Genomic DNA, 26478 nt, shown 5'->3' with positions numbered 1-26478 from the left:
GGTTGATCGAGGAATTCAATGCCCCGTAGATTACCCGTGATTTAATCACTGGTTTTTTATGTCTTCCTATGAACTGTCCGAGTTCATCCTCTGATATTTGCTACATTTAGCAGTATCTGCGATATTTAAGCATGTCATCCCAAAGATCGCAAGGACCAGGCCAGGGGAAAGCTCGTGCTCATTGTACCACCATTGAATCATTTTATCACATTGAGCTTACCTGAATAAATTTAAGGGCAAGGAAGACTTTATTCTCACTTTTTACAGTATCTACTCTGATAAAGATGGCATTTGGTGGCGCTTGTGTTAGGCGGGTTAAAATAGTCGAGAAATTCTAGGGGACACTCAAGTTCCGCCTTAGCGGTATGACTCGACGATAGCTTCAATGCCCATGTATGCAAAATTGGTCATTCTGTACGAAACATTCGCATATCCATCTTACCACCCCTGATGCAGTGGTGCAGTGGTTAAGCGATGCGCCACTGCCCCATGATGAGTGGTGCTGCCACCGATAAGACTTGCGATCCAGGTAGCTCTTCCTGACTACCCTCTCGCACCAATCAACTTAACTGTCACCTGCTGTGGTGCACAGTTTGCTCGTAATCCAGTGGAGAGGTTGTGATGACGCCACAAGGCAGTGTGACCTAGGTGGCCCATCTGCCTCCTAGGTTCCTTCCCTGGGGATTTTTGTGGATTTTTTACTCATGGACAATGAAGGCGGCGCCGGCTCTTCTGCGACACGAGCTCCTTTACGCTTACGCGTTAAAAATTGTTGCTATAAAAATCGGTCGGAATGATGGCTAGTGTAAAAAACAATTCTTCTCGTATGACTCGCCTTCTGAATTAAACAAAATGGTTATGCACGGTTTACCTGTGTTACCTGAAACCCACACGTACAACGCACGATGCGCCACATAAAATGCTCCACAAAGCGAACACACTTCACTCCACCCTGACTTGCAGAATCAGTGCGAAGCGCACTCACAAGTTGCTCCAATCCTTTAATTACAGATCAAAATAAGTAACCCTTGGTGGCCAGGCACTTCTACCTGCTGTCGAAATCCTAATCGAATAATCTCATTGCTGCTCGTTTTGTACTGATGTACAGATCACGTGCTGTTTACACGTGATCCGTACATACTTCCGTTATGCAGGTGCTTTGCTTTCAATTGTCATGTGAAAAATTCCTGTGCAGCATTGTCAGCTGTAGTGTTTACCTCTTTTCATTCCCCTGTCTTTCAGAACTCAAAGCAGCCCATTCGTGAATTGAAAGAATTGTTAGCGTTAACAAAATTAACTGAAAGGATTTTTTCTACCCTAATTTTCATTTCTAAATTGTTTACCTTTCATTAGTCGCACAGCTAATAATGATACCCCTAAGATACAAGGCAAGCATTTACGCTGTTTCGGCATTTTACTTTTTGCGCCGATTAACCAGCACCTGGAAGGTGAAGACGAGGAAGTTGCGCCCTCTTCTGCTTCTTTTTGCCGCCGTAACTTTAGGTAGGTGCCCGCTTTGAGAACAACCTGCAACGTGTTTATAGTTGTTGGAAGCAAGCGAAGTGGACAGGCGACTTCCGAGTGCGCAAAAAACTGCACTCGAACATGGAGTGGCAGTGCATATCCTCCATAACTATACGAATTTCTCTGCACTCAGTCGGAATCTAGGCTTTGAAGCAGCATATCAGGAGCAAAATATCCAGAGCGTCCTGCACCAAAGGAACGCGTCAGACTTTGTGGCGGTCATCGCGTTGAAGATCGCAGTCACCTACGTACGATAACAAGAGTGGCGGCAAGTCTCGCACCTTGAGCAAGAGCCCTTATATTCTGGCTGCTGGTTTGCTACCTCTAAAAATGCTAAACATGCGACGCACTTGGGCATGTGCAATTTCACTCAGGAGACTTCATTCACAACAGGATTCATCGAACTGAATATTGCGAAGTATTTTCTCGCATTTAAGAGGCTTGTAGTGTAAGTGCTGAAACGTGTTTTTTAGCGTTTTAACCAGCATTTTAATTTTGGCGTTCTAGGACGTTCCTTTCGGGCATTCGCTAAAGCTATATTTTCCCAACGTATCAACATAATCTGTCAGCTATGTCGGTCACAGTGAGATGCGCGAGTATCCTGTGTGAGCGGGTAAGTTGAAGCAAAGACCTCGCTGCAGACTTACTTATTTCATACTGGTAGTTGCGCATGAAGAGCCTGTAGAATTCAGCGTTGGCGGTGTGCGTGCCAGCCCTCTCGGCGGTCTGCCTGAAGGTGTCCTCGGGAGAGTCAGTTAAGCGGCTGTTGCAGACATAATCGTGGAAATTGTTGCAAGGCTTTCCGCGAAAGTTTAGCCAGCCGAGCACACGGTGACCTGCGCAGAGAACGCCGGAAATAGTGAGCGCTCTCCCTACGCTCGCACTAATGAGGTTTAATTAACTTCCGCGACGCTTGGACAGCCTTCAATGCTTCGATTATCATTTTACATCTGACTGCTGGCCCCGCCACGGGTACACGCATGTCATAAAATGACTGGTTTATCAGCGTCACTGTAGCTTATGTAAGCAGCATCAATCATTTTTAACTATCCTGTGCGCTTAGCTCTGGCCTCCGATATCGGCATCGGTGGAGGCAGAAAGCCCATTTGCTTCAAGCTTCGCATACTACTTCTGGCAGTTATTATCATTGCACGCTCGTTAAAAAAACCGCGGAAGCTTTATATTGTCCAGCCTTCTAAAATTTCACCTCCAGCGCCAATTAAACTCACGCGTTTGGCCCCATGCACCATGACTCGTGCACAGTGGGGCAATGTCCCAAGTATCACAAATCGCTTCGTTCTTCAATGTAGAGAGAGTATAAAGACTCATAATTATCCTGGTTACGCCAAAATTACTCTACTGTACAGGATACATTCGGAATTCGGCACTCTGTGCAGGATGCTTTCGGTGGGCTAGACTTCCCACTTTTCGCGTTCCACCGGCGGCTGCTTACCTAACATCATACGTATTCAGCTCCCTCTAATTTAAAAGGGAACAGGGTTTTAGCGTTCGATTAATGATTACTCCATAGGGTATTTTTCGTTTTCTAATATACCTCGCAGTGTATAATACCAAACTGTCGTTTTGAACTTTTGGGGGAGAAATAACCAACAACTTGTATTTTTTTTGCAAGCGGATTGTTTGTTTTTAATTGCGGGGGATCTGTATTTTCAAGTATATTTATTTCCGTACTAGTTTGTCTTTCTCCAAGCTCATCGTTGTAAGATAGCCTACCGTACTGCTTGCAGAGCGTACCGGTGTATTCTACGTTATACCAAGAGTTGAAATTTTTAGATACATATTTTTCTCTTAAGAACTATGAAAGAAATGATGGTGTGGAGTGTGGGGCTCATAGTAGAAAAGGATGTCTATTCTTGAAGTCCGAATAAAATGCGAATAGCTGACAAAAATAAAGCACTCATGTTTAATAGTAATAATTGGTTTTTGGGGAAAGGAAATGGCACAGTCTGTCTCATGTGTCGTTGGACACCTGAACCGCGCCGTAAGAGAAGGGATAAAGGAGGGAGTGAAAGAAGAAAAGAAGAGCTGCCGTAGTGGAGCACTCCGGCATAATTTCGACCACCTGGGGTTCTTTAAAAAATGTATGTTGCTGTCAGGAAGAAAAGAATGGAAAGTGTACAGGCCTCCTCACTGGCTCAAGCCGAGCCACAATCACTACCACGTGCAGATAGAAGGAGAGTTGAAAGATGGGGGTAGAAAGACAGGATAGTAAAGACGCGCTAAAGACAAGGCCGATCCCGGAGGTAGTGCGATACCGGGCCAACCGGTGGCGGGAGTGAAGCATCCTTCAAACTCTCCGCCACATTTCTAAAAATAAGTCCAACTTGGACCCGTAACAGATACTCCACGGGCCCGGACAATCGCTCTCTTTAACGTGCACTGACATCGCACAGCACACGGGCGCCTTAGCGTTTTTCCTCCATAAAAACGCAGCCGCCGCGGCCGGGTTCGAAACCAGGAACTCCGGATCAGTAGTCGAGCGCCCTAACCACTGAGCCACCGCGGCGGGTGCACTGAAGTTTTTACTGTCGGTTTCAGGGTCCCACTTTATACTGTCAGATTGAAGGCCATGCACAAAAAACAAAACCTCAGGTTTAAAAATGTCTGATTCGTCAGTGTGGTTCCAGATCTGGAACGTAAAAAACACTTTATGCACCTGAGCTTTGCATGTACACATTCTACATTGATCAAACATCCCACTTCAATAAATTGCTCATTGATGCTTGTATAATTCATGTGTTTTATGAAGATGACAATGCTGACTTCCTTTTTGTGACAGCTTAATGAAAAGCGATAGCATTTGATGAATGTTCTTCTCACCGTACTATTTTCCTGCATAGAGCAGGCTGCCATTTCTTTTGCGGTTCTGATAAAAAAGTCTATCGAAAAATTAGAAACACCTGAAAAATATTTGGCTGCGCTTACATAATATGCTTACTAGCAAATGAATACGTGCCGGGTTCTACAATGTATTCTATGCTCATGGATTTCATGAAAGCTATCTTCTCTTCGCCTCATTCTATTTCGTCTTCTTCCACGTAGCAGTTTAAGCATCTGCCTCGTACTCGTCCGTAGTGATTCGATTTTCAGTGTTACAGGCGTCGGGTGTAATTAGGAAGGGGGGGGGGGGGTTAACCAAGGTGTCGCGTCTGTATGAAGTACGATTTTGCTTGGGCTAAAGCTCCCCTTTTTTGGGGTGAAACGCTCTAACATCAAATTTATGAAACGCGTTGGAAATGGCATTGTTCGGCCAAAGATTTCCGTGCATCCTTAACATCAAATCAACAGTTCTGCTCCTCCTTCCCAGCTGACTGGGATAGAATAGTCAGGTCTCGAACCTACGCCACTGTGCAAGCAGCGCGACGCTATATTTAGTGTCATTCCGGAATTGTGCCAGAACCGTAATGAGCACCCAAGTTTTGGAAAGAAAAGTGTGCGCATATGGGAAAGCGGACACTAAGAAAGTAGACACCGCAACCTGATAATGTAAGTGTTCAACGGTGAAACCAGTAATAGCAAATGATATTAAAAGTTTTAAGTATGAAAACGAAGCGAGCTGACTCGACGTGTTTGGTGCAAGGGCATTTTAAGGGCGCGGGAAAGCGAACGCCAAAGGAGAAACAAAATCAACTTTTGGGTTTCTTCAGATCTCGTGCGTCAAAACCATTTGAACGTTATTCCATAGCTGACACATTTCCGGCATTCAGCCGAGGCTGGACACGGATTTCGCCATAAATCGGGTGGAGAGGGCACCGGCATTTTTGAAAGGCATCAGCTTCCCACAGTCTTCTAATATAAGATGACGTCGAAAGCTGTACTTCTTTAAAGATGAAATGTTTCCTTAATAGACGTCAGGAAACGAAGAATGGTATATACCTATGCAATTCAACGCTTCCACGCTTTACTCTGCTGATCTTGTCTGGTGTGGGTCTTGGAAACTATTTACTTGTGTGCGGTAAATAAGGCATTTTGTTCAGCTTTTGCCTAAATAATTAGAAAATATGTTAGGCTGTTTGGGTCACGTATTTTGGCATGACCGCTGGCAAAAGCGATTTGCTGGCAGCATTCGTAAAATGCCGGAACTCGCTGCCTGTAAAGCGTCAATTGAGTGAGCAAGTTTTATGAGTACAAGTGAGCGTCTCAATAAGAGTTAACGCCAGGAATCCTGCTCCGGGTAGCTAGCTCATCAAGTGCCCCTCCCCCCCCCCCCTCCTTCGTAAAGTTTCACCACTGGCGAACTCATACGTAGGCGAGTTCTCTAAACAAGTCGACTCAGAGTGCGCTCCAAAGAACGAGTTTTTTATAGCCCACATCTTCAAATGGAGACAATAAACACGGCTCTCACAATCAACGATGGCAACGTCACCACTTTATGTGCTGAATGATATCGCTGCTGAGTTCAACTTGTGACAAAGCACGTGACTCGCCTCTGCTTGGTGAGTCACGTGAATCGTCTGTGCTCCAGGTCCTCAAGGTCTAGCGCGCATTAAGATTAACATTGGGAGACAGGTAGTACTAAAGATTTCGCTCTAAAATTTTAAAAGCCACTTCGCGAAACAAGTGCCTTCCGAGAAAATTCGAATGTGCAAAGAGCGAAAGCCATCTATTTGCAGAATGGAGTGAGGCCGCAAACGAACGCAAACTAAGCAAAGCGCAAAGTCGGGCTAAGATGCGGTCGAGGTAGAAAATTTGTAGGGTTTTAACGTATTTGAGCCGTGCAGGCATGCGAATGCGTGTATTTAGCTAGACTGGCTTACAGTTTTGCTTTGCTTGGTCGTCAGCAGTCTGGCTACAAATTAGTTATAGGTTAAGCTCTGATCGAGCTTAAGCTGACCTGATCTGCTCACGCCGCAGATGGAAGTTAAGACAATGTGCAATGCACAGCATGAGACTGTGCTGAAGATTAACAAGAGACGTGTTCGGCTGCCGCGATAGTCTAGTGCTCTCGTGCAGCTGCCTAAGGAGCCGATGTGTTCGCGCCGCCGCGGGTGCGACTCCCATTCATGTATATTAATTCGATTTCTTTTTAAGCTTAACCAGGTGCCAATGTTGCTGCGCAACGGCACAAGATGAAAAATTAAAAGATTCTTTGTCGGTATAAAGAAGCATATGAGTGCTTTCGCACTAGCCTTTTGCTCTACATGGGAAGAGCAGACCTTTACCTGCAACATTTCTGTAGCAGTACCCTACAATATTGCAAAATTGAATGCTTTTGTCCGAGAATGTTGTACATGTGAGCGTTTGTAAGCTTAATATACATCGAACAATGCCTGACACACCTAAATAGCAGGATACTGAATTCATCTATTCCAACTCGGACCCGCCGCGGTGGCTCAGTGGTTAGGGCGCTCGACTACTGATTCGGAGTTCCCGCGTTCGAACCCGACCGCGGCGGCTGCGTTTTTATGGAGGAAAAACGGTAAGGCGCCCGTGTGCTGTGCGATGTCAGTGCACGTTAAAGATCCCCAGGTGGTCGAAATTATTCCGGAGCCCTCCACTACGGCACCTCATTCTTCCTTTCTTCTGTCACTCTCTCCCTTATCCCTTCCTTTACGGCGCGGTTCAGGTGTCCGCCGATGTATGAGACAGATACTGCGCCATTTCCTTTTCCCAAAAACCAATTATTATTATTATTATTATTATTATTATTATTATTATTATTATTATTATTCCAACTCGGGATGGACCACTTGATATACTTACCCCACTCGAACGCTCTAATAAATCAAACAGCACGCTATTAAGAAGGTATTCCATCCTCTGGTTAACATGGAAAACAACTAAAATGCAGTTCGGCTTAAACTTCAACCTGTCTTTCGCGTACTGAAAGTTTTATGAAACTGGCTATTTATTTGTTTCTTCATCTTTTCGACGCACGTAAAGAATGCACTAAACGGTCCTGAAATATGATTTGGATAAGAGAAAGCTTGAACCATGCGGCTCTCGTTGGGATATACATTTTAAAAAAGGCAAGAGTTATTTTCACGGAGGTATTTAATATGAAATTTGACAGTGTGGTGGTTCTATGGAGGCGACAATTTCCCAGTGAGTGCAAAACAAACAGCCACACATCACTACTGAGAACAGAACTCACAATTTCCGCATGTCGCGTGCTCAACACCTCAGACAGGTTGGTCGTTATTAAACTCAGCTAATAATGGCTTAAAAATTCTTCTTACGGAAGCTTATAGGAGAAAATTAACAGGCAGATCATTGGAAGTAGTAGATAACTTTACAGGAAGTACAAAAATAACAGCAGCATTCCTCCAGCGTGATACCAACCCACGATCACAGCACGTTGCACGCAGTCGTCTACCAATGGATTTGCGGGGGCAGCCCCCTGTTTCACGTCGAACTATAAGCTCGTAGTGTGCAGTCAAATTTTCGGAGTGTCCTCCGGCATCCAAAGGCACCATAGCGGCCAACGTGCAATGCCGTGTTATGCCCCAAACACCACGCACAGAACAGCGTTAAGCCTCTCAGAACAGAAATATTGCGCCACACTAGTAAGCAAAGCAGGGCGGAAGATATTTGGCTCATTTGTAGATATGCATCATAAAAGCTCAATGCACAACATGCGCAGACTCGCGCAAAAGCTGGCGCAGTGAGCCTAAGCTCTCTCATGACACTCACCGAATTCCGGACAGGTGCCGTTGGAGCAGTCTTCGACGTTAGGCCGCCTCGCCACTCGTTTAAGGTTGTCTGCAAGGATTAAAAGCAAGGCTTAGGGAGTACAGACAGCCAGAATTCGTTCGTCGCTGGACTGCAGGAACATCAGCAACGTGACGTAATCTGAAGACACAAAAAGTGGCAGCCTGTCACAGTGAGGGGGAAGTTAAATTCCGAAACACGCCAGGATTCTGTGATGGTAAGTGTCTTGTGACATCCCTGTGCTGCTTACTGCGTTAATGTTACAACCTTCCACATAATAGTCAAGAAACCAGCTAATCACGTACATGCGTTCTTTTTCAAGGGCCCAACTGCGGTCCTGCAGGAAAGCGATGGCCTTGATAATTGTAGGTATTTACATATAATATTTTACGAAAATAAATAAATTCATGCAGGTTAGAAGCTTCTTTCCGGAAAACAGCGGGGGGAGTGCGGGGGGGGGGGGGGGGGGTCCTTTAGACCTGCCGCGGATGACTCCACGTGTATGAAAAGCCCGTATGGAAAAAAAAGCTCAGTGATCTGAGCGCTAGGCCTGCTGACAGTGCGTGCTTTTTTCCTTCAACACAACAACTGCTTTGGAAGTTGGGCTAATTAATCCCTAACGCCACTTGAAGCTTGCAATTCAACACCAGCGGCAAGTAGTCGAGAGTAGGAGCGTTATAAACGCCGCCAGCAGGCATTTTGTACTCCATTAACTAGCTGTAAGTTGTTAACCTTTGATCCCTAAAGTATAGCTGAAATTATATATCCCACTTGCATAACTTACACTCTAATGCTACTCTTCAAAATCTACACTAACATTCACCATAGTGCTGAAAACATAACGGCTATACAAATAGAAAATGTTCTCGGCGCGCACATCTAGATTTTTCTTCATACACAATCAATAGTATTCAGGGTGCTCAGGAGTTGCCTTCCTGCAGCGGACTTCAGCAAATAACTGACACACACGTAAGGAATGAAAGTGCTGACTGCTTGATCCAGAATCCGGCTCGCTTCTAGTTTTACGAAGTGACCGTATATTTCAGTGTCAGGACACTGTCTATGAAGCGTGTATGCGTCTTGCAATACTGTTTGTCTTGTCGCTAGCACTAGTACTTCTGTGAAAATTTCTAGCCAATTTGTGGCTTCACACTCGGCGTGGCGAAACACAAAAGGGGCGTTTAGTATTAAACGAGCACTGTGACCCAAGCGGCCGTTATTAGGCGCGGGAAACAATCATCATGTCAGTGACAGCCCTTTCGCGGCGGTAAAGATAACACTCGCACGCTCACTCGCAGTTTAGGCGTTTCACTCCGGAGGTCAAAAGTCTGTAACCAGCGGTTTGATCTACTCACTGGCGGGCTGCAGCTCAATGACCACAAATAGCAGCAGGCCCATGATACAGACGACCACAATCATGATTGTGGTCACCAGGCATGCCTCCAGCTTGCGACGGTTCGGGTTCTCCACAATAAGGTCCTCCCTGCGTGCATGGCGCAACAGAGCTATACCAAAATTTATCTGCAAGTATTGAGCGTATCTCAGAAAGCACTTCAGAGCATCCTTATTTTTGGCGCAGCTACTGACAGTAAGTTTTAAAAAATATAGATTGCAAAGAAAAACTATAGCAAGAGGGGGAATAAGACTTGACTAATTCATTGAAGGATACGCAAATACGGCGGCGACTATGACGGCAGTAGTGTTGTAGCCGGTCAGCAATGCTTCATGGAAAAGCCAGAGGAGGCTTCTAAAGCCAAAGCCATGAAGCGCTGCTCGCGTTTGACGCCGGAGCACAAAATCATTTAAATGAATGGGAACGGTAAATTTAGACGGCTGCACACGGGGCGAGAAGACGACGAAACGCATCATTGAGAGCTCAGCGGAAAAGCGCGACCGCCGCATTAAACGGCCTTAAGACCTGACCAAGGCAGACTAAACGAATTCCGCTGGGAACGCCCACACCACCTGCTACAAAGGATAATGACGGTTATGCAAACGACGACGAGGCACACCCGCAAATTTAATTCGAAAGGTGCCGCCGAGGCTATCTCTGGGAATGCTTTTTCTTGTATATTCCGCCAGCATGCGCGCAAATTTTTCGCCGGAGATTAGACAGACAGGCACAGGATTGATTGTAGTGCATTCATGCTTGATGCGAGCGCGGCGGAACTATATTGAACCCGTTCTTTATTGTTACCAGTAAGCGCTTTGTGGCAAATAAAGAAAATCAGACCTAGTTTCAAGATGATAAAAAGTGTCTCAATTTTGCATTTATTGATTAGCTTCGCAGTGGCGCTAGTTTAGTTTTAGTTTTAGCATGGTGCAGTCAAATGGCAAGCGATTGACATGCATATTTTTTCTAGCTGCCAAACCCGGTAGACAACTGGGTGGTTTTCTCGGAATCTCCCATGCTTGACACTGCGATTCTTTACAGTTCCACTTTGCCAGACCTAAGCGAATATTGTGCCCCTGTCCATATTTGCAGAGTCTACATTATGACCGCCACTGAATCCAGCAGCGGTAACCAGTTTTTGTCAGTTTTTGTAGTGGAACGTCAATTGACTCACTACGGTGTGATGTCCAATTGACGAACACGCACAGATAAGTACAGAAAACTGACTGCGCAGAGTGGAAGCCAGTACTGGAAGTCCGGCTAGTTCTGTCAATAGCAATAGAACGTGAATTCCTAAAAAATTTCTTTTTGACATGCAGAAGAACGATAATCATCGGCGGGCTTTAATAGATTGATAGAAAAAAAAACTTTCAATGCGTTCAGCGCACTAGTAGAACATGTTTTCCAGCTAGCTAGTGTACCATCTCAGATATGATAAGGTTGAGCGAACATGACACGCTACGGAATGGCTACAACGCTAACAATTGATTGTATTGAATGTTCGGTAGCACCTTTGATGAAATGACAGAAATGGAGCATGCGAGGCCAGAAAACACGCAGAACTTTGCACACAACAAGGAAGTATAACTTACAGCTACCTCGCTATTCTAATGCCCAACTGATCAGTCGTTGATGCAGTCGCACCCTCTTTATTTACGAAGTACCTTTCCGTCAATTTCTGAGTGATAGTATTACGACTCTTGCCTAGAAATGTAAAACGTACTCAGTCCATACTGGACGCCGCGTGCATGATCGTGCAGGAGAGCATGACCTGTCATTCTCGACGGGTGAGGGCTCTAATTTGCCTGAAAGAATTTCCGGGCCAGCAAAACTTGTCGCCCACATCTGAATGAGATTACAGTTCTAGGCGAGAGCCGTAGATCAACTCGCGTGGAAAAAATCCTGCGGAAACGACTCTTCAGGTCTGTTTGCAAGAGTGAAGCAGCGTTTCTTGATAAAATGCTGATAGATACTGCCTTGGCGACATACTGTCGCATGTTTTTTCGCGCGCATGGTCGATTTATATATTTTTCCTTAAATATATATTCTTCCGTGCTTTGACGAAGATCCGTTCTCAGTGTTATTACCGTTCAGAATCCTGTTTTTTGTCTGCGCTTTTCCTGTATTTTGTCTGCATGTCTATATTCCTTGTTTTGACGAGGTGAACGAAGTGCCTAGGTGGCGCGTGTTCTGGGCTTGAGTGATCTGTGCAGGCCTTGTGCTCTCGGCCTGTGTGCTCTGCTCTGGCCGTTCTCGCCTTGGGTCACGTAAAAATATGTGGCCGGCTGCGACATTAGCGGCCGTATTATGTAACGATGTCATTCTTATTTAAGTGCCTGGTCTCTACAATTCTTATAAAAGCAAAGGGGATAGAGGGGGAGGGATTGGACCAAGTCCGCTAGCAGAGGCCTAGCTAGCCAAGCACCTTCCCCAGCGTTGTCGAAGTAAATGCTGGATTGGAGAAACGTTTTTGCCTAACTGGTCACAGGGTGTAGTAGTAAGCAAAGGCAGTATTTTCTCTTGGTACATATCATTTTTCTCCACTTTGGTCATATACCACTGGTCGTTGAGCCAGTGGTATATGACCATGATAGAAAATTTCACGCTGGTACTGACAAACAGGCTATCAAGTCACTTCGTGTCCTGTGGCCCCAGACCAATTCGCACAGAGGTGCCGATGCCAGTGAAGGACGGAACAGGACGACGTATTTGAATATTGTTTAACACTCCTGACGAGCTCTATCGGTGCGGTCCAGCCGCTGTGCAGAAATGGTGTGGGTTGTGTGAAGGTTTAGGGCACAGTAGTACTTCTCATTTAAGCGGAATGCATGAGGCGGAAATCGTCCGCTGGCGGTGGTTCTGCGACCTCAAAAGCAGTCTCCGATACTCTGCTCATTTCCCCACCATCTGTTGATTTCGTCAGAACTGACTTCACGGACACCGGAAGTGGAAAGTTAATCGAATCTTGAAAATACGGCCTGAAATTCACAATACTGCGGTTTTTGAACGTAAACGCCTTCTTGCTGGTATAACATTGAAGTGATCGCCACTAATGTTGATGGTGCGTCGTAAAAATCTTAAGGTTTTGTGGATTACCTGAAGAGGTAACAGTGGACTGCATTGACCCACTTTATCGAGCTTTCGGCTTCATTCGTGATTCAACTGCAATGCTGCTTACATCTTTTTTTCAGGCGAATTTCCTCCCATAGCACCACCAAAAATGGAAGGTATTGTTTTTCAGTTTGCAAAGAAAGTAAACAGTGGAGCGAAGTGCTACATTTTCTAGATTCTAACTCAACCTTGCCTATCATACGTATCCCGTCACTAACTGAAAATGGCGTGGAGGATGCAAGAAAATCAGCAGTTAAACGTGGGTTCAAGAATGGCTTGAAAAAATAAAACGAATGAAAGGTTGGCGGAATGCATGGTTTAAAGTCTTGCTGCTGTCTTGCTCCCTTTCACAGAACGCCACTTTCCAGATTCTAGTCGCGTGCTTTGGAGTGTTTCCTGAGATTAGAAATAAATCAGTGATTCCAGCACTCCTGATGGAAACTGAACCACAACGTGAGGTGAAGGGAAGTGGCAACAGAGACAAACAGCAAGGGGCACCGCAATGGAGGGGTGCGGATTATTTCAACAACCTGTTCGTCTTTTTTAACGCACACTGACAAGCAGAGCGTGCTGATGTTTTTTGCATCTTGCGCTCCCGTAAAAATGCAGCTGTCGTTGCGCGCATTAGAAAACGCAGTCTCGTGCTGAGGAGGCGAACGCTGTAACCTCTGAGCCAGCACGGAGTTGATTACAGCCCGTTTTACGCCGCTATCCTTAGTTCTTTTCCTCTAGTGAGGAGCTCCAAACAAGTGCATCGACGGCTGCCAAGCCAAGTCGTTCAGTCAATCGCAATGCGATCGACATTAGTGTCGTGAAAACGGGTGAAAGTTTCGGTTGGAAGTTTTTCTTTCAGTAACTCTTGCCGCTCAGTTCTAGAGTAGTGTTGATACGTTATTGGTAACTTAAAAACCACCTATTCTTGGGGCGTTGCGCTGACAATCTACATTCTAAATAAAGTTTATACCCGGTTTAGCGACCGCGGATCTATTGTCTCCGTAGAAAATACTACACACCCGTCACTAAGATTTAAGACAAAAGCGCAATCTTTCGTTTCTGTCGTCACTGCCCACATGTAAGCATACTATGGTAAGTCTAAAGTACTATTTCTAACGCCCCCTGCTTACAGACCATTTCACATCTCTTTTCACTTTTATATATTATATCATCCACTGATGAGTACCATGTAAAACCTTTCAGTGGGCTCGTAAATCGCATGAATTTTTCCTAATAATATGTAGATGCAACCTTTGTCACACTGATGGCTCTACCGCGAAAACATTGATTGTGCCTCGGTCGGACGGACGAGAATAGGCGTATTCAGCATGGTGTGGCCGGGAACCGTTCAAACTGCGACCCCACTGCAACTAGCGCTCGCAAAAAACCGCAGTCGTTTTTAACACAACTGCGCCGCAACAGCGCACACTGGCTATTCTTAACACCAATACCGATGTGCCCATGTTCCCCTGCAACTAGTACCGGTACGAGCTTGTACACACTTTTTAGGGCAACATAGGTTCAAGTTAAAATAAAGGCAAGTAGATCAGGAATAGATTACCAGGCACTCTGGACCGACATCGACAGCTCAGACTTTTCACCCATCTGTAAGATAAAAGAGCACCATTGTGATTAACATATGTACACAATTCGGTGCACTGAATAATTTGCGATGCAATAAAAACGTAACTACAACGCATACACTATCTGAGTAAGATGCATGCTGCGCATCCCGTAAGGACTGAAAAATGGAAAATTTTATCACAATGAGATTGTAGATATTCAGCCTCACTGCAACCACATGTCTCGCAGAAACGCATCTTTAGATACTGCGCCACCGTCAATGAATTGTCTCGTCCGTCAAGCGTTTAAAATCTACCATCCCCTTCCACCCCTTTCCTGACGAAGCCCTGCTCCAAAAACACGCATGCGCCACACTGGCACCCAGCACGTGGTCACAGAGGACGCAGTAAAAATCCACCTACTCAACCATATCAAAAACATTGTGATGAACAAGCACAGCAACATGGTAGTCGCTGCGAACTGTCACAACACCAGCGCTACAGAATTCTCAAGAGCAGCCTTTGTAATGCATTAGAAGGTGAATTGAATTAACTTGTACGAGCGTGTGTTGTCCGTTAGCAGCGAAGACCAAATACGCCGGGGAGGATATGCATTAGGACTAATTTTCTTTGCTCAACAAGGCGCACAAGTGTCGCATACTCACCCATAACTCTCCAGCTTTAGTGAGAGGCTGCGCTTACAAATACATACATCTCACATGGACAGTAAGAGTTAGTTGCCGATATCCACTTAAGTAATATTGGCTCCCAAGCTCTGCCTTTCGCGGGTGCTGTCAACGTGCGTTGAAGTTTCAGTTTGATTTTAGAAATGATACCTTAAGTGCCATACTGTGGTAGCTGTCACGCATTCCTACGTGATAAGACGTGCCTCCTACTACTTTTTTTAGCTGGCATTCGAATCGCTTTCACGTTTTCCTAAGCCTATACTTGGCGCTCAAATACGAAACCCTCACTATGAAGCTTATCCTGCAAATATGGTCGACAGAGACGAGTGGCTGGCCCAATAATCAGGGGCACGGCTCCATCACGGTTTCTAACGTGGGAAAGGTACCGCAAAATAAATGATACAGCTTCCCTGTCTTTATTACGCTACAGAGGCCTCACTAGACTTCGAAACGCATGTGCATTTCAAGTAATTTTGCCTTCGTGTGCAGTGGGGAGGAAAAAACTTATGACATGATGCAGTATAAAAAGAAAGCAGCAGCCGTAGAGAGCACGACTGTGTGCTGCTTTGCTAAAGCGGTACAGAAGCAGGCAAAACGTCTTGCTGACAACTGGCAAAATTAGCTGCTCCTCTTGTATTTGAGAAGAAAAGGCAGCACACAGAAGAAGGGACGAAGGGGAATGCGCTATGGACAAACTCGCCCAACAAGGTGCTTGGTACTGCTGTTTTACTGCGTAATCAAACTCTGTTCGGCCAGGTAAATTTACAGTGCATGGAATATTGATTAAAGGCTTTTTGTGCCTGAGTGATGTATTTCCGCCGTCTTTTCTCTGTTACTATAACCCTAAGACATATTTTCTGACTGTCACCTCAGTATATGCTGCCCTCTGGGGACATGACAGATTTCCAAGCATGGCTTCTTTGACGATTACGTCACGCCACATTTAGATAACGTTCCGCAGACAAAGGGAATTCAATCGCTTTCACATATCAGGCAACGAAGTAGTAAAGCTGATTCGGCACTAAGGTGTAGAACGTTAGACTTGATAACGCTGTACCGCGGCAGTAGCGCTACAAGATGTAATTTGATTGAAATAAAGTCATGTCGTTCGCGCTGCGCATCTGTTATTCGAACTATGTGGCATGATATGTGGATATTCAAATGTCTATTTCAGCACAGCAAAAAAATACGCAATTATTTCCTTTTGACATTTTCATATGTTCGACACAAGATATGTTCCACACACATGGGATCGCTTAGCCACTGCACTCACCGGTTGTGATGAAATTTTTTAATGTGCGAAAGATGAGCACCTGACCCAGGAAAATAAAAGTTTTGATCTGTTAAGCTCCGTGTAATTTCTCTACTCTATACGATGCCTTCAGGACCTTAAGATATTTCAGGTAGACTTCATGGGATGATGGCACGCGAAAATAAGTGGATTGTGACACCCTTCCATCGAAATTTGCCTTTAATAATTTATTTACCATAAATGCCCTGAACCCGGTATTACGTGTATTATATAGGGGTGGGGGGGGGATATTCCAAATAAAGCAGCAAACGATAAAAAATGATAGAAAATGTACAGCATGCAAAGTTGAGTTATCATATCGGCATTACAGATGATTCATGAACTCTGAACACACGGCGATACCAAAAAACGCTCATGAATTCTGCAGTATAGCAAAGGAGTAACGGAACGTAAGTAAAGCAAAAAGGTAGCGGCAGAATATAAAGACATTCATAATAAACACCGGAATCAAGCAATGTACGAAGCATTTATTGTTTTGAAGAATTTTAGTAAAGCTGCTTGAAAAAACGATTATTCGGTATGGCTAATGATGCTGGATGGCATTGCGTTCTATTCATTTGTTGCCAGTACCAACGGTGACTTCCGATGTTTGGCTGTGCCAGCGAAAATCGGGCGCACTTTATGGACATGATCCATGCCAGTTGAGCGATGGGGCGCAGGAAAGATAATTTTGCAGAATGGCTGGTCGCTATTGTGTAACGCGTGAAAGAATAACAACCGAGAAACCTTTCTACGCGTAACAAGTAGTTGAAGATTCAGGGTGTGCTTCGGTGCTGGCATGCTTCAATGACGTAAGATGACAGTATGAAGCTCGCGACATTATTCTGTACTGCTTCAAGAGCATTCTTAAGAATCACGTGAGAACGATGCCATGTCAGATAGGCGCATTCAAGAGGCAACCTGCACAGCGGGATGTAAGCGCTGTGTCTTGTTTCAGCGTTCACGAGGGGTAAACAGCGTTTGAAAAGGCCGATTAAAAAAAGCTTTTTTATTTATTCTATTTGAGCATCCCAGGTTACGTTATGACAGAAAATACTCCCTGATCTTTGACACATAACGCAGAATGAATTTATTCAAATTATTTTAACCTGATTATTTTGTGACCTTTTTGTTACGCAAGTGTGAATTGTCCTACATCTCTCTACCCGCCGAGGTGGCTCACTAATTATGGCGCTCGGCTACTGATCCCGAGTTCCCGGGCTCAAACCCGACCGCGCGGCTGCGTTTTTATGGAGGTAAAACGCTAAGGCGCCCGTTTGCTGTGCGATGTCAGTGCACGTTAAATATCCCCGCGTGGTCGATATTATACCAGAGCCCTCACCTACGGCACCTCTTTCCTGCTTTCATCTTTCACTCCCTCCTTTATACCTTCCCTTACGGCGCGGTTCAGGTATCCAACGATATATGAGACAGATACTGCGCCATTTCCTTTCCCGAAAAACCAAGTATTATTGCATCTCTGCTACACCTCGGGCTCGGCGTGGAGAAGTTTCGGCACTCCATCTTCGAAGACGAGGCGATGTTTGTGTTTGCAATTGGGGCACACGACCACGAGAACCTGTTGCTGGCGTCCAGCCATCGAGATCCTCTTGTGTCTGCACAAAAAGGAGCCCGGCGGCCGAACCGCTTTGCCAGCGTGGCTTGCAGATCCGAAGCTGCCTATGCGATTAGCTTTTTACCACGCAGAACATCATAGTCAACCTACCGAGCGCACTTCACTGTCCTTCCGTAACGACCGTGCTAACCATCATACCAACATTTCGCGCGAATACCTAGGCTGTAGACCCTAAATCTGACCCAAAATCCTGCCTGTAGGTTTACCACCACCATGACCCTTTCCTCACCGCACAGTTGGGGTGTCCACAAAGAAGCGAAATACTAACTGCGCCTTTCAGTTCCTCAAAATTAATCTTTCCAAGCGCTGCGAACTATCCTCCTCCATCTACTACTGTTTCTCACTTTACTCGCAGAGCATATGAGATGTCCACCGAGTAGTGAGAGTTACTGCACCTTTCATTTCATCAAAAAAGGCGCCGCACAACCCGTCTCCCATGCCTGCGTGTCGGGGGTCGTGCAGAAACATCTTTTCTGATGAAAATAAATGTAGTTCAATAAAACAAAAGTAGTAAAGCATATGAAGCTACGCATAGGTCACCAGATAAAACTCCTCCGGTGACTCTAAAACGCATGTGTAAGCCGTAAAGGTGTCTCAGAAACACCTGCCGCAGTGAAAACGGGAAGGGAGAAAATGGCTGGCAGTTTAGATTGTCAAGTACAAAATAATGTGAGAAAGCATTTTGTCAGCACCTATGTCACAGCGCTGTTGAGGTGCACATTGAGCCAATGAGCCAATTAAACGTTTTATTTTTCTCAAAGCAACTCAGCCTACTAGGTTGTTAACGCCAACCCCAATCAAAGCCGGCGGCCTATTCCTCACTGAAGGAATAGGCCGCCGAAGGTTTTCGCGGTGCAGTAGGCTAATAGTTCCTTTAGTGCAACAACGCCACTTCACTAGCAATACTGAATAAGCCGATAGATCTCTTATGCTTCGAGCTGTGATATGGATGGATGGAAACAACTTATATTAGGCAGAAAAGACAACTTTCAGGATGGTCCGCTACTAGTCCAGGAGTCCAAGGGCTTGAGCTTTCTGGCCAGTCGGCTGAGCGGTCTGTAAAGCAGCCTCCCAAGAAGAATGAGTGGGATTCAGGATGGGGGTAATGCCTGTGGGGAAGGACCTTCCCAAGGGTAGTGGAAAATTGTGGATCTATGCACGCCACAGGAGTTACAATAAGGAAAGAAGCTGCGATGAAAGCACGAGAGACTGTAGGGTGAAATAAAGCAGCCCGTCTTTAATTGTCGCTGGATAAGAGCGACAAGATACTTTGAGGTGGTGGCAATGTTATGCGGCTGAGTTTGTAGAATGTGGTGATTTGATGAAATGTAGGAAGGACCGATTTGGCCTCTTGCGCAGGGCTGGGTGCTTGATCGTCCGGGGTCCGCGCGGAGAGTTCTGGGGCCAGTGCATGAACGCGCTCAATACCAGGAATCGAGGCATGCCCAGGGATCTATAACAGAGTAACCGTTCGGTTGCGAGAGGTGGCTGTGGCAAGAATATGATGTGTGGTCTTTGTCGCCACGCCCTATAGGTAGTGGGGGTATGCGGTCTGGGTATCTAAGAAAATTTCGGTTGTGCTTTTGTCAATGGTGGAGTAGGCTTGCGCAAGTGCGATGGCGGCTCCTTCCGCCTCTGCAGGCGGATTAGTTCGAATAGTGGCGTTGGCTTCCACTGTGCCGTCTTCATAGGCGGCGACTGACGTGAAAAATCCTACTTTTCTATTTTCTGCAGCGTCGACATAAAGGTTATCAGAGCGGTTCCTGTATGTTTAAGTGCAATAGCTCGCTCGAGCCTGCCGCCTACCCTGATGAAAGCTGGCGCGTATATTGCGCGGTAGGGGCTTCTGATATATGTGATCCTGCTTGCGCAAAGAAATCGTCTATGGTACAGTACATGTTGGGGTGCGAGTGGGTTGACTGAGAAGGAGTTGTCGCAGTAGTTGCCCAGCTTCCGTGCGACTCAGGCGGAATAATTGGTTTGTGCGTTGAGCCTCTATTAATTCGATCGCGGTATAGCGGGTACCAGCGGCCAGGAGACATATTTGGTAACCGTCCGTGGAAGACGTAGCTATAGGGCGGAGGTGCGTATTAGGATGCCTGCCTATTGTGATTGGTGCTGAGTGAGAGGGTGTTATGGGAGGTGGTATGTGATGCGGCTAATCATCTTTGCATTAATCATATTGAGGGTCTCGCATTCAGAAAGCCTATGTTTGCGTGCTGCCGCGCGCGTGATTAGTGTAGCGACTTGTTTAGCCTCTCTTTGCAAGAGCTGAAGGGTAGCGGTTGCATCGAGTGTGTTGTTAATGAAAAGGCCGAGAATCCACCTCAGACACACTGGGCACTGAATTCCGGTACATGTGCAGTTCAATGGGGGGAAGGGTCACAGGGGAGGGGTTCCAGTTGAGAAAGTTCCGATTTGGTTGGAGAGCAACGCTTGCCTGTGTTTGCTAAATGAATGTTTGTGATGAGATCGCAGGATATCCTGGACTGTTCCAAGGGATCCTCCCGTTGTCCAGAGGGTTATATTATCTGCGCAGGTATATGGCTATGTGGAGTCCTGGGAGAGCAGCAAGGGCATTGTTCAGTGCCGCCAGAACAATGTTAAAAGTGTAGAGACGTCCCTTGTGGGGTTCCCCGGTTAGACAAGGGGAAAGGCTGGGAGGCGATATCCCTAAGGTGGAGTTCTGCCATGCGTCCCTGAAGGAAAGCCAGAACATTTTGCCATATGCGGGTGCCGCAGGATATGGTCCTGGCTGATTGTGTCGAAAGACATGAATATCCAGGGCCAGTGTGGCTCACGTAGCGGCTGTACAGCGCTTAGTGTAAAAGAGACTCTTTAAGGGCGATAAGTATGTCTTGCACCGAAATGTTGGACGGAAGCCAAATTGAACATCAGCCTGCACCCATGCCAGCATGCGATTTATACCCAAGCCAAGAAAACTCATCAGCGTTCAAAATTTGCTCCCCATCTCCTTAACTAGCTGTCTCGGCAAGCTCTTCGAGCATGTCATTCTCAATCGCCTGGAACCCTTCCTACAAACAATAGGCTTTCTGCTCGACCTTTGATATGAAATGACGGGGCGATTTCGACTGCCCGTGAACCTGGTTGCCCTCATGTGGATGGCATGCTTGACCTAATCTCAAAATGGAATCGGCCCATACAAAAATCGGGCGGGCCATCTTCAAAATTTTGGTGGTACACTCCCGAAAATTTCAAAATTTGAGTTTACCGACATTCTGAACATACCTGGGCGAGCGCCAAAATGGGTATCGCCCGCCTCCGAAATTTCGGTAACCAACCCCAAAATTTGAAAAATTGTGTAGACCAGCTTTTGTAAAAGAGTTAGGACACCCCCAACATTTTCGTTTCTCCAATCGAAATTTGGGTGAGGCTACCCAAAAATTTGAAAATTGTGTTGACGCAAGTTTTTCGAATAATAAAATTCAAAGAAAGAAGTCAAAAGCAAAACGTAATAAAAAAACGCTTTTCGCAGCTACCGGTAGCCCTGCAGTGCAGATTAGGGCTGCGTGAAAGCCAAATACCCAGTGTGTACCCCATGTGACACGCCTCGGCTTAACGTGGACGAACATCGCACAGCAAACGGGCGTCATCTCTCACGCCTGCGTCAAAACGCCTCCAGAGCTGCTTGAATAAAACACGCACCTATTACATAATTTAATTCGAGAGCAATATAAAATTTTCAATCAGAAAATTCGTCGTTGACCGATTTTGCATGAGAAACGGGTCAAAGCCCCCCAGTGACCTCATGACGTCATCAGCAGTGCCTAAATTATCATGGAAGAAAAAATAAAATTTATTTTGAAGTGATTTTCGATGTCAGGTCGCTAAAATTTATTCAGATGTCGACGTGGTCCCGGAACTTGAAGTGACGTCATCAGACCGCAAGTGACGTTATCAAAACGGGAATTGATGTGATAACTCGGTTAGAACAGCAATTTATAAGTACGCGTCTGTCGTGTGTTCTTTCCTAAAGGCCTTCACCCATCGGAGTTTAGACCATAGCCGGAAAGGCCTTTCAGACGTTGTGCCACTTTCTGGCTAATGCTCGCTAGTAACAAATCATATTTAACTAATTGCCCTGGAGAAGAATTTTTTTCGCATTGACAACGCTCATGTACTTTTATTTTCCCTTTATTTTTCTGGTTCATGGAATTCATTACCAGCATCGCTCCCCCCCGCCCCCCCCCCCACCATACCCGCGTTGGACCCTCATATCAAATCCTCCTATGAAAACCACCTGAAACTCACTTCTATGTTAAGAATCCACCTTTGGGACAGCAGATGTTTTCCATAGCGCATGTTGCGATAGCGCCTGTTTTATTTGCCAGGACACTTTGCTCCCATAACCAGGGTTCGCGTTTTCCCGTTCCCTAGCATTCCCTCCCCCCCCTACAACACTGCTTACGACTAATTTGTTGTACAATGATAAATAAACAATAAATAAATGAATCATTCCGTTTAAGATTGCCGCTCTAACCTATACGTGACGGCCCAGCTGCAGCTGTCATTAGCAACGGAGCTAAGGTGGTCGTCCTATGCTTTTCTGAGCTGTAGATAAAATCCATAACAGCTGCGTCTTAAAGGCCGTCCTGAGATAGCACTGCTTATTCTATCTGCTTGTCATAGTGGCCTCGATGCTTTTCACAAAGCTTTTAATGTGCTCGGGCACATGTTGCCACAGGCTGACGCGCTCAGGCCTTTGAAATTTCAGCAGCAGCAGGCCACGCTTGCACACAAGAAACCTACGTTAGATAGTGCTAAATTAGCTCTACTTGTGAGTCGGAAAAGCTTTTATGCGCATTTGCAGCGCCTACATTTCAGCGCGTCAAGATGTGTTCTCATCTAACGCCTAGAATGTTTCATACACGTCACCTATTGCGCCCACCTCATTACTTTGCAACGCTATTCGCAACGACATGTTTTAAAATTTCGTAATCTCTCTAGTCAGGCTGTACAAAATTGTCAGCTGGCTTAGAAACTGGCGAAAAACGCATTTTCAACTGCGCAATCTTCTTGTCGACAGAGGCATAAATGGTTTCGCGACGCTGTTACTAAGCTGCACAGCGTATGTCTCCGCAGGAAGCATCGCCCTCAGAGCCTCGAACGAGCGAACAGAGCTGTCCACGTAAGCGAGAACACTCGAACATGTGGTCCTTCGGCGGCGCAGCACAGGCTGCCTGTTCCTGGCATAAACAGCATGGTCCAAGTGTCAACCGTTGCAGTTCGCTAATTCAGTGACGCAACAGAATCACTCTATACAGAACTGATTACAAAGAGACAAAGCTTTCCTTTAGCGCCATTTCTTTTATTAAATTAGGGCGCTAGCGGACAGCTTACTCCCCTTTTGCTTTCATATAGGCGTATTTGTGTTTAGAGCGCAGTGGCTGAGCACGAGCAACATAATTGCTGATTGAATGTGTTCTGGCTTATCGACCTACCCTGAAAACGACTAAAACGCTCATCCAGCACGCACGACATGCAGCGGTTAGGCTTGGTTAGACGCATTCTTCGTTTGAGCATGCGTGGCCGCGACGAAGGCATTGCGATCTAATTTCTGCACTTGCTTGTCGGTGCTGCTTTAGCGGCTGCTTTCATCATATGCGTTTTCTGGAAAGCTGATGACGAAATGGAAGCAAGGTGGCTGATCGCGCCTTACGACTTGATTTAAAGCAATTGTTTAAAAATATCAAACGAACAAACCCAATGTACGCCCTAACAGAGGGACCGAAATCCAGAAGTAATGCACGTATTCTGTGCACGCAAAAGCCTGCATTAGTAACCCCGCTAAACCGGTCGCCAACATGATTCGAAAGTTCATCGATCTGACATTACCGCTCCTTGAATTGCGAAACTCATTTTACATGATTTACCAGTCACCTGCGACGATAACTTGCCAAACGTACTTTTAAAACAAAAATGTGGTAGATGCTGCACTCTAAAGTAGTGGATTGGCAGAACGACAGCACTATCAAATGCTTAAGCTGCCACCTCAAATCATCTACGAAAAATATAGCATTCGCTCAGCCACTGCATTTCCGTTCTGCGGTCAAAAAGCACTCATGAATGCGAAAGCAGCCTCAAGAGCAACAGCGATAGTCAGAACGAGCAAAGACATAGACCATGCGGTTTGTATGCTAGCGCATGGTTATTTGCACGCTGTCTCAGTGCAGGCGCGGTTTTTAGGCATCTGCGTTGTATCCAGAAAAAGCTGTGTAGCTGTAGTCCAATGTTTTATCCCCAGGAGAATGCAAAGGCGCAGTGAAAAGCACGATAAGCATATGACATTTAAAACTGCTACTGGGAGGATTCCAAATTATCTGTTCTGTTCATGTAAGCTCCATCTAAATTTGCCCTCATCTCAAGTGCATCGTGGCGCTCCCAGTCAGGGACATTTAGCTATGCCACAAAATGAACACCAATAGTTTTTCCAAAAGACCAAACTCCTTCCCTCTACACGCCTTCTGCACGCTCCAGCAATGTATAGCGTTGTCCGGGCCTCCCTACGCCGAAACTGAACCAGCGTGGCGCTGACAAAGAGATGAGTAGCTCTTAGCCAATTTCTGGCAGAGGATATGGGCTGTGTGCTCGCAGCAGTTTGTCTACGATTGCAGTTGTCTCGGTTTGCGCGCATTCTCGAAATGTTCGCGACCGTTGGCAGATCCATGGGCTCAGAGCTATAGGTTAGGCTAGTAGAGGAGCGCACTGCGGCGGTGAAAGAAAACCTTGAAAAAATTCCGTAGGCTTACTCATGAGCGCAAAGCAGAAAACGCTATGAGCAACGACAGCCTCCGTAAGAGACTCGCGAGGCGTCTTTCCTGGCCCGGCGAGAGAGCGTACCAGAACCGAATACCTAAACCTGTACTGAAAACAATCACTTCTACTAATGGAATGGCCTGTGCCATATGTACAGGGCCCTTCCTGTCGTGGTCTCCCTTGAAAGAAGGCCTTTGGGCCAAAGAGGGAGACAGGAAGCTCACCTTGGTGCCTTTGCTGAGCCGCGGGCCGGGAGATGACTGGAACGCCGAGCGTCTGAGGTCCCGGAGCGAGGCGGAGACACGCGCGCTTGCTGCCGGCCACGAGCTTCTTCTGGTTCTCGTCGTCGTCAGCGTAACTGCGCGTTCCACCCCAAGGTAACAACAACAACAACAACAACAAAAACACCCCAATGCGAACGCCTCTTTCGACCATCCTATGGCAATCCCGTCCGCGACGATCGCGTTTTGATAAAAGCGAAGCGCAAAAGACGTCCATGTGGTGTGTGGTTTGAGTGCACGTAAAAAAAAACCCCTGGTAGTCGGAATTTTTCATCCAAGCCCTTCTCCATGGCGGCTCCTTCTGTCTTCCTTCCTTCACTCGCTCATTCATCTCTTCCCTAACGTTTTGGTTGGGAACTTCGCCGAGAAGTGAGTCAGTTGTGCGACAAAAGTAGTTTCCAACTCTTTGTCAACATCTTTTTATTGTGTCTTCTTTCATCCATCATCGTATACGTGGATTCGGAAGATATGAAGGGAAGAGAATGAAGACTCATTTAAAGATAGCACAAGAAAACAGTAGTTAAGTTGGTGCGATGTTTGAAAGACGAAGATGGCAATTGTTCAAACACGGACCGTCACAGATCTGTTTGTACCGCTGTTCTAAATTTCCTGATAGAATCTCACCGACTGCCTTGCTAAGTGTTCCAACCTTTTCGTTTCTATCAATTATTACATTTTGACTAAATCATTAATATTTAATCCCTCTCTTTATTATTATTCTTAAAATTTTAAAATCAAAACACTCATCCCTTTTCTGTTCATGACGAAAAATTCACCGGTGTTGCGCTCCCACGTGCTTTTCCTTTTTGTTAACTGCGTTCAGGTGAATAGCCACCCGATTCTTGGCCGATCCCCCAGTGTGGGTATGTGCCATCTTTTGATAGGCTAACAACAACAACAACGACCGTTATCTGCAATGCACCCTGGCCAATCTATCACCGTGGGCATGTACTATTTAGCCTGAGGACATCATCATCATTACCACATCTATTCCAATCCGAGATTTAACGGCAGACCATTTTGACAAAAGAAAAGAAGCAGATTAGTAATAGAAGATGCCATTGCAATCTAGACAAAGAAAACGCTGCTTAATAAATTAAAATCGCGCGGCCTCTAAATGAAAGAGAGAAGAGATTAGTTCACAAATCTGGCTTTCTTGTATAGCTAACTTCTCTATGAAATGATCCTGAAATGGTATAAAGAGAAGGATTCGTTTTATACACTTATCTATCACTTCCGTCGTTTGCGGATGCATCACTCGCTCTAATACAGAGCATCACCTCGACTTGGCCGATACGCCTGATTAATTTAAATGCATTCCATAATAAATGGTGTTTTTGTGCGCTTTGAGTGGTGATCGCGGTGCAGAAATACGGGCAGGATTAGCCTTACAGGTGCCTGTCGGCATTTGCTCCGCCTCAGTCATCAGTATGAGCTTGCGGGCCCAGGGTCGTCACGGTGCATGCGGATGCTGCTTTGGTTAATGCCGATTGCACGTAAAGTGCAGCCTTGGTCTTTTGCAACAAATTCCGCACGCTTTTGCATACGTCA

The 26478-nt window shown here is 45.8% G+C and overlaps 1 protein-coding gene across 1 annotated transcript in view; it reads right to left on the bottom strand.

Moving 5' to 3' along the window:
- The window catches only part of LOC144119988 (uncharacterized), a 161699-nt gene extending 136735 nt beyond the window's left edge, over positions 1-24964 (bottom strand). Inside the window, exons 1-5 of the mRNA XM_077652477.1 lie at positions 24871-24964; positions 14256-14299; positions 9552-9679; positions 8179-8247; positions 2172-2360 (exon numbers count right to left, since the gene is read on the bottom strand). Coding sequence (XP_077508603.1) covers positions 2172-2360; positions 8179-8247; positions 9552-9679; positions 14256-14299 — 430 coding nt within the window. The 5' untranslated portion in view covers positions 24871-24964. The remainder of the gene's footprint in view (positions 1-2171; positions 2361-8178; positions 8248-9551; positions 9680-14255; positions 14300-24870) is intronic.
- Between the last annotated feature and the right edge of the window lie 1514 nt (positions 24965-26478).

The sequence above is a fragment of the Amblyomma americanum genome, chromosome 2 (genome assembly GCF_052857255.1).
Source record: "Amblyomma americanum isolate KBUSLIRL-KWMA chromosome 2, ASM5285725v1, whole genome shotgun sequence".
NCBI lineage: Eukaryota > Metazoa > Arthropoda > Arachnida > Ixodida > Ixodidae > Amblyomma > Amblyomma americanum.
The sequence above is the reverse complement of the archived record's forward strand: the minus strand, read 5'-3'. Positions and strand labels throughout refer to the sequence as shown.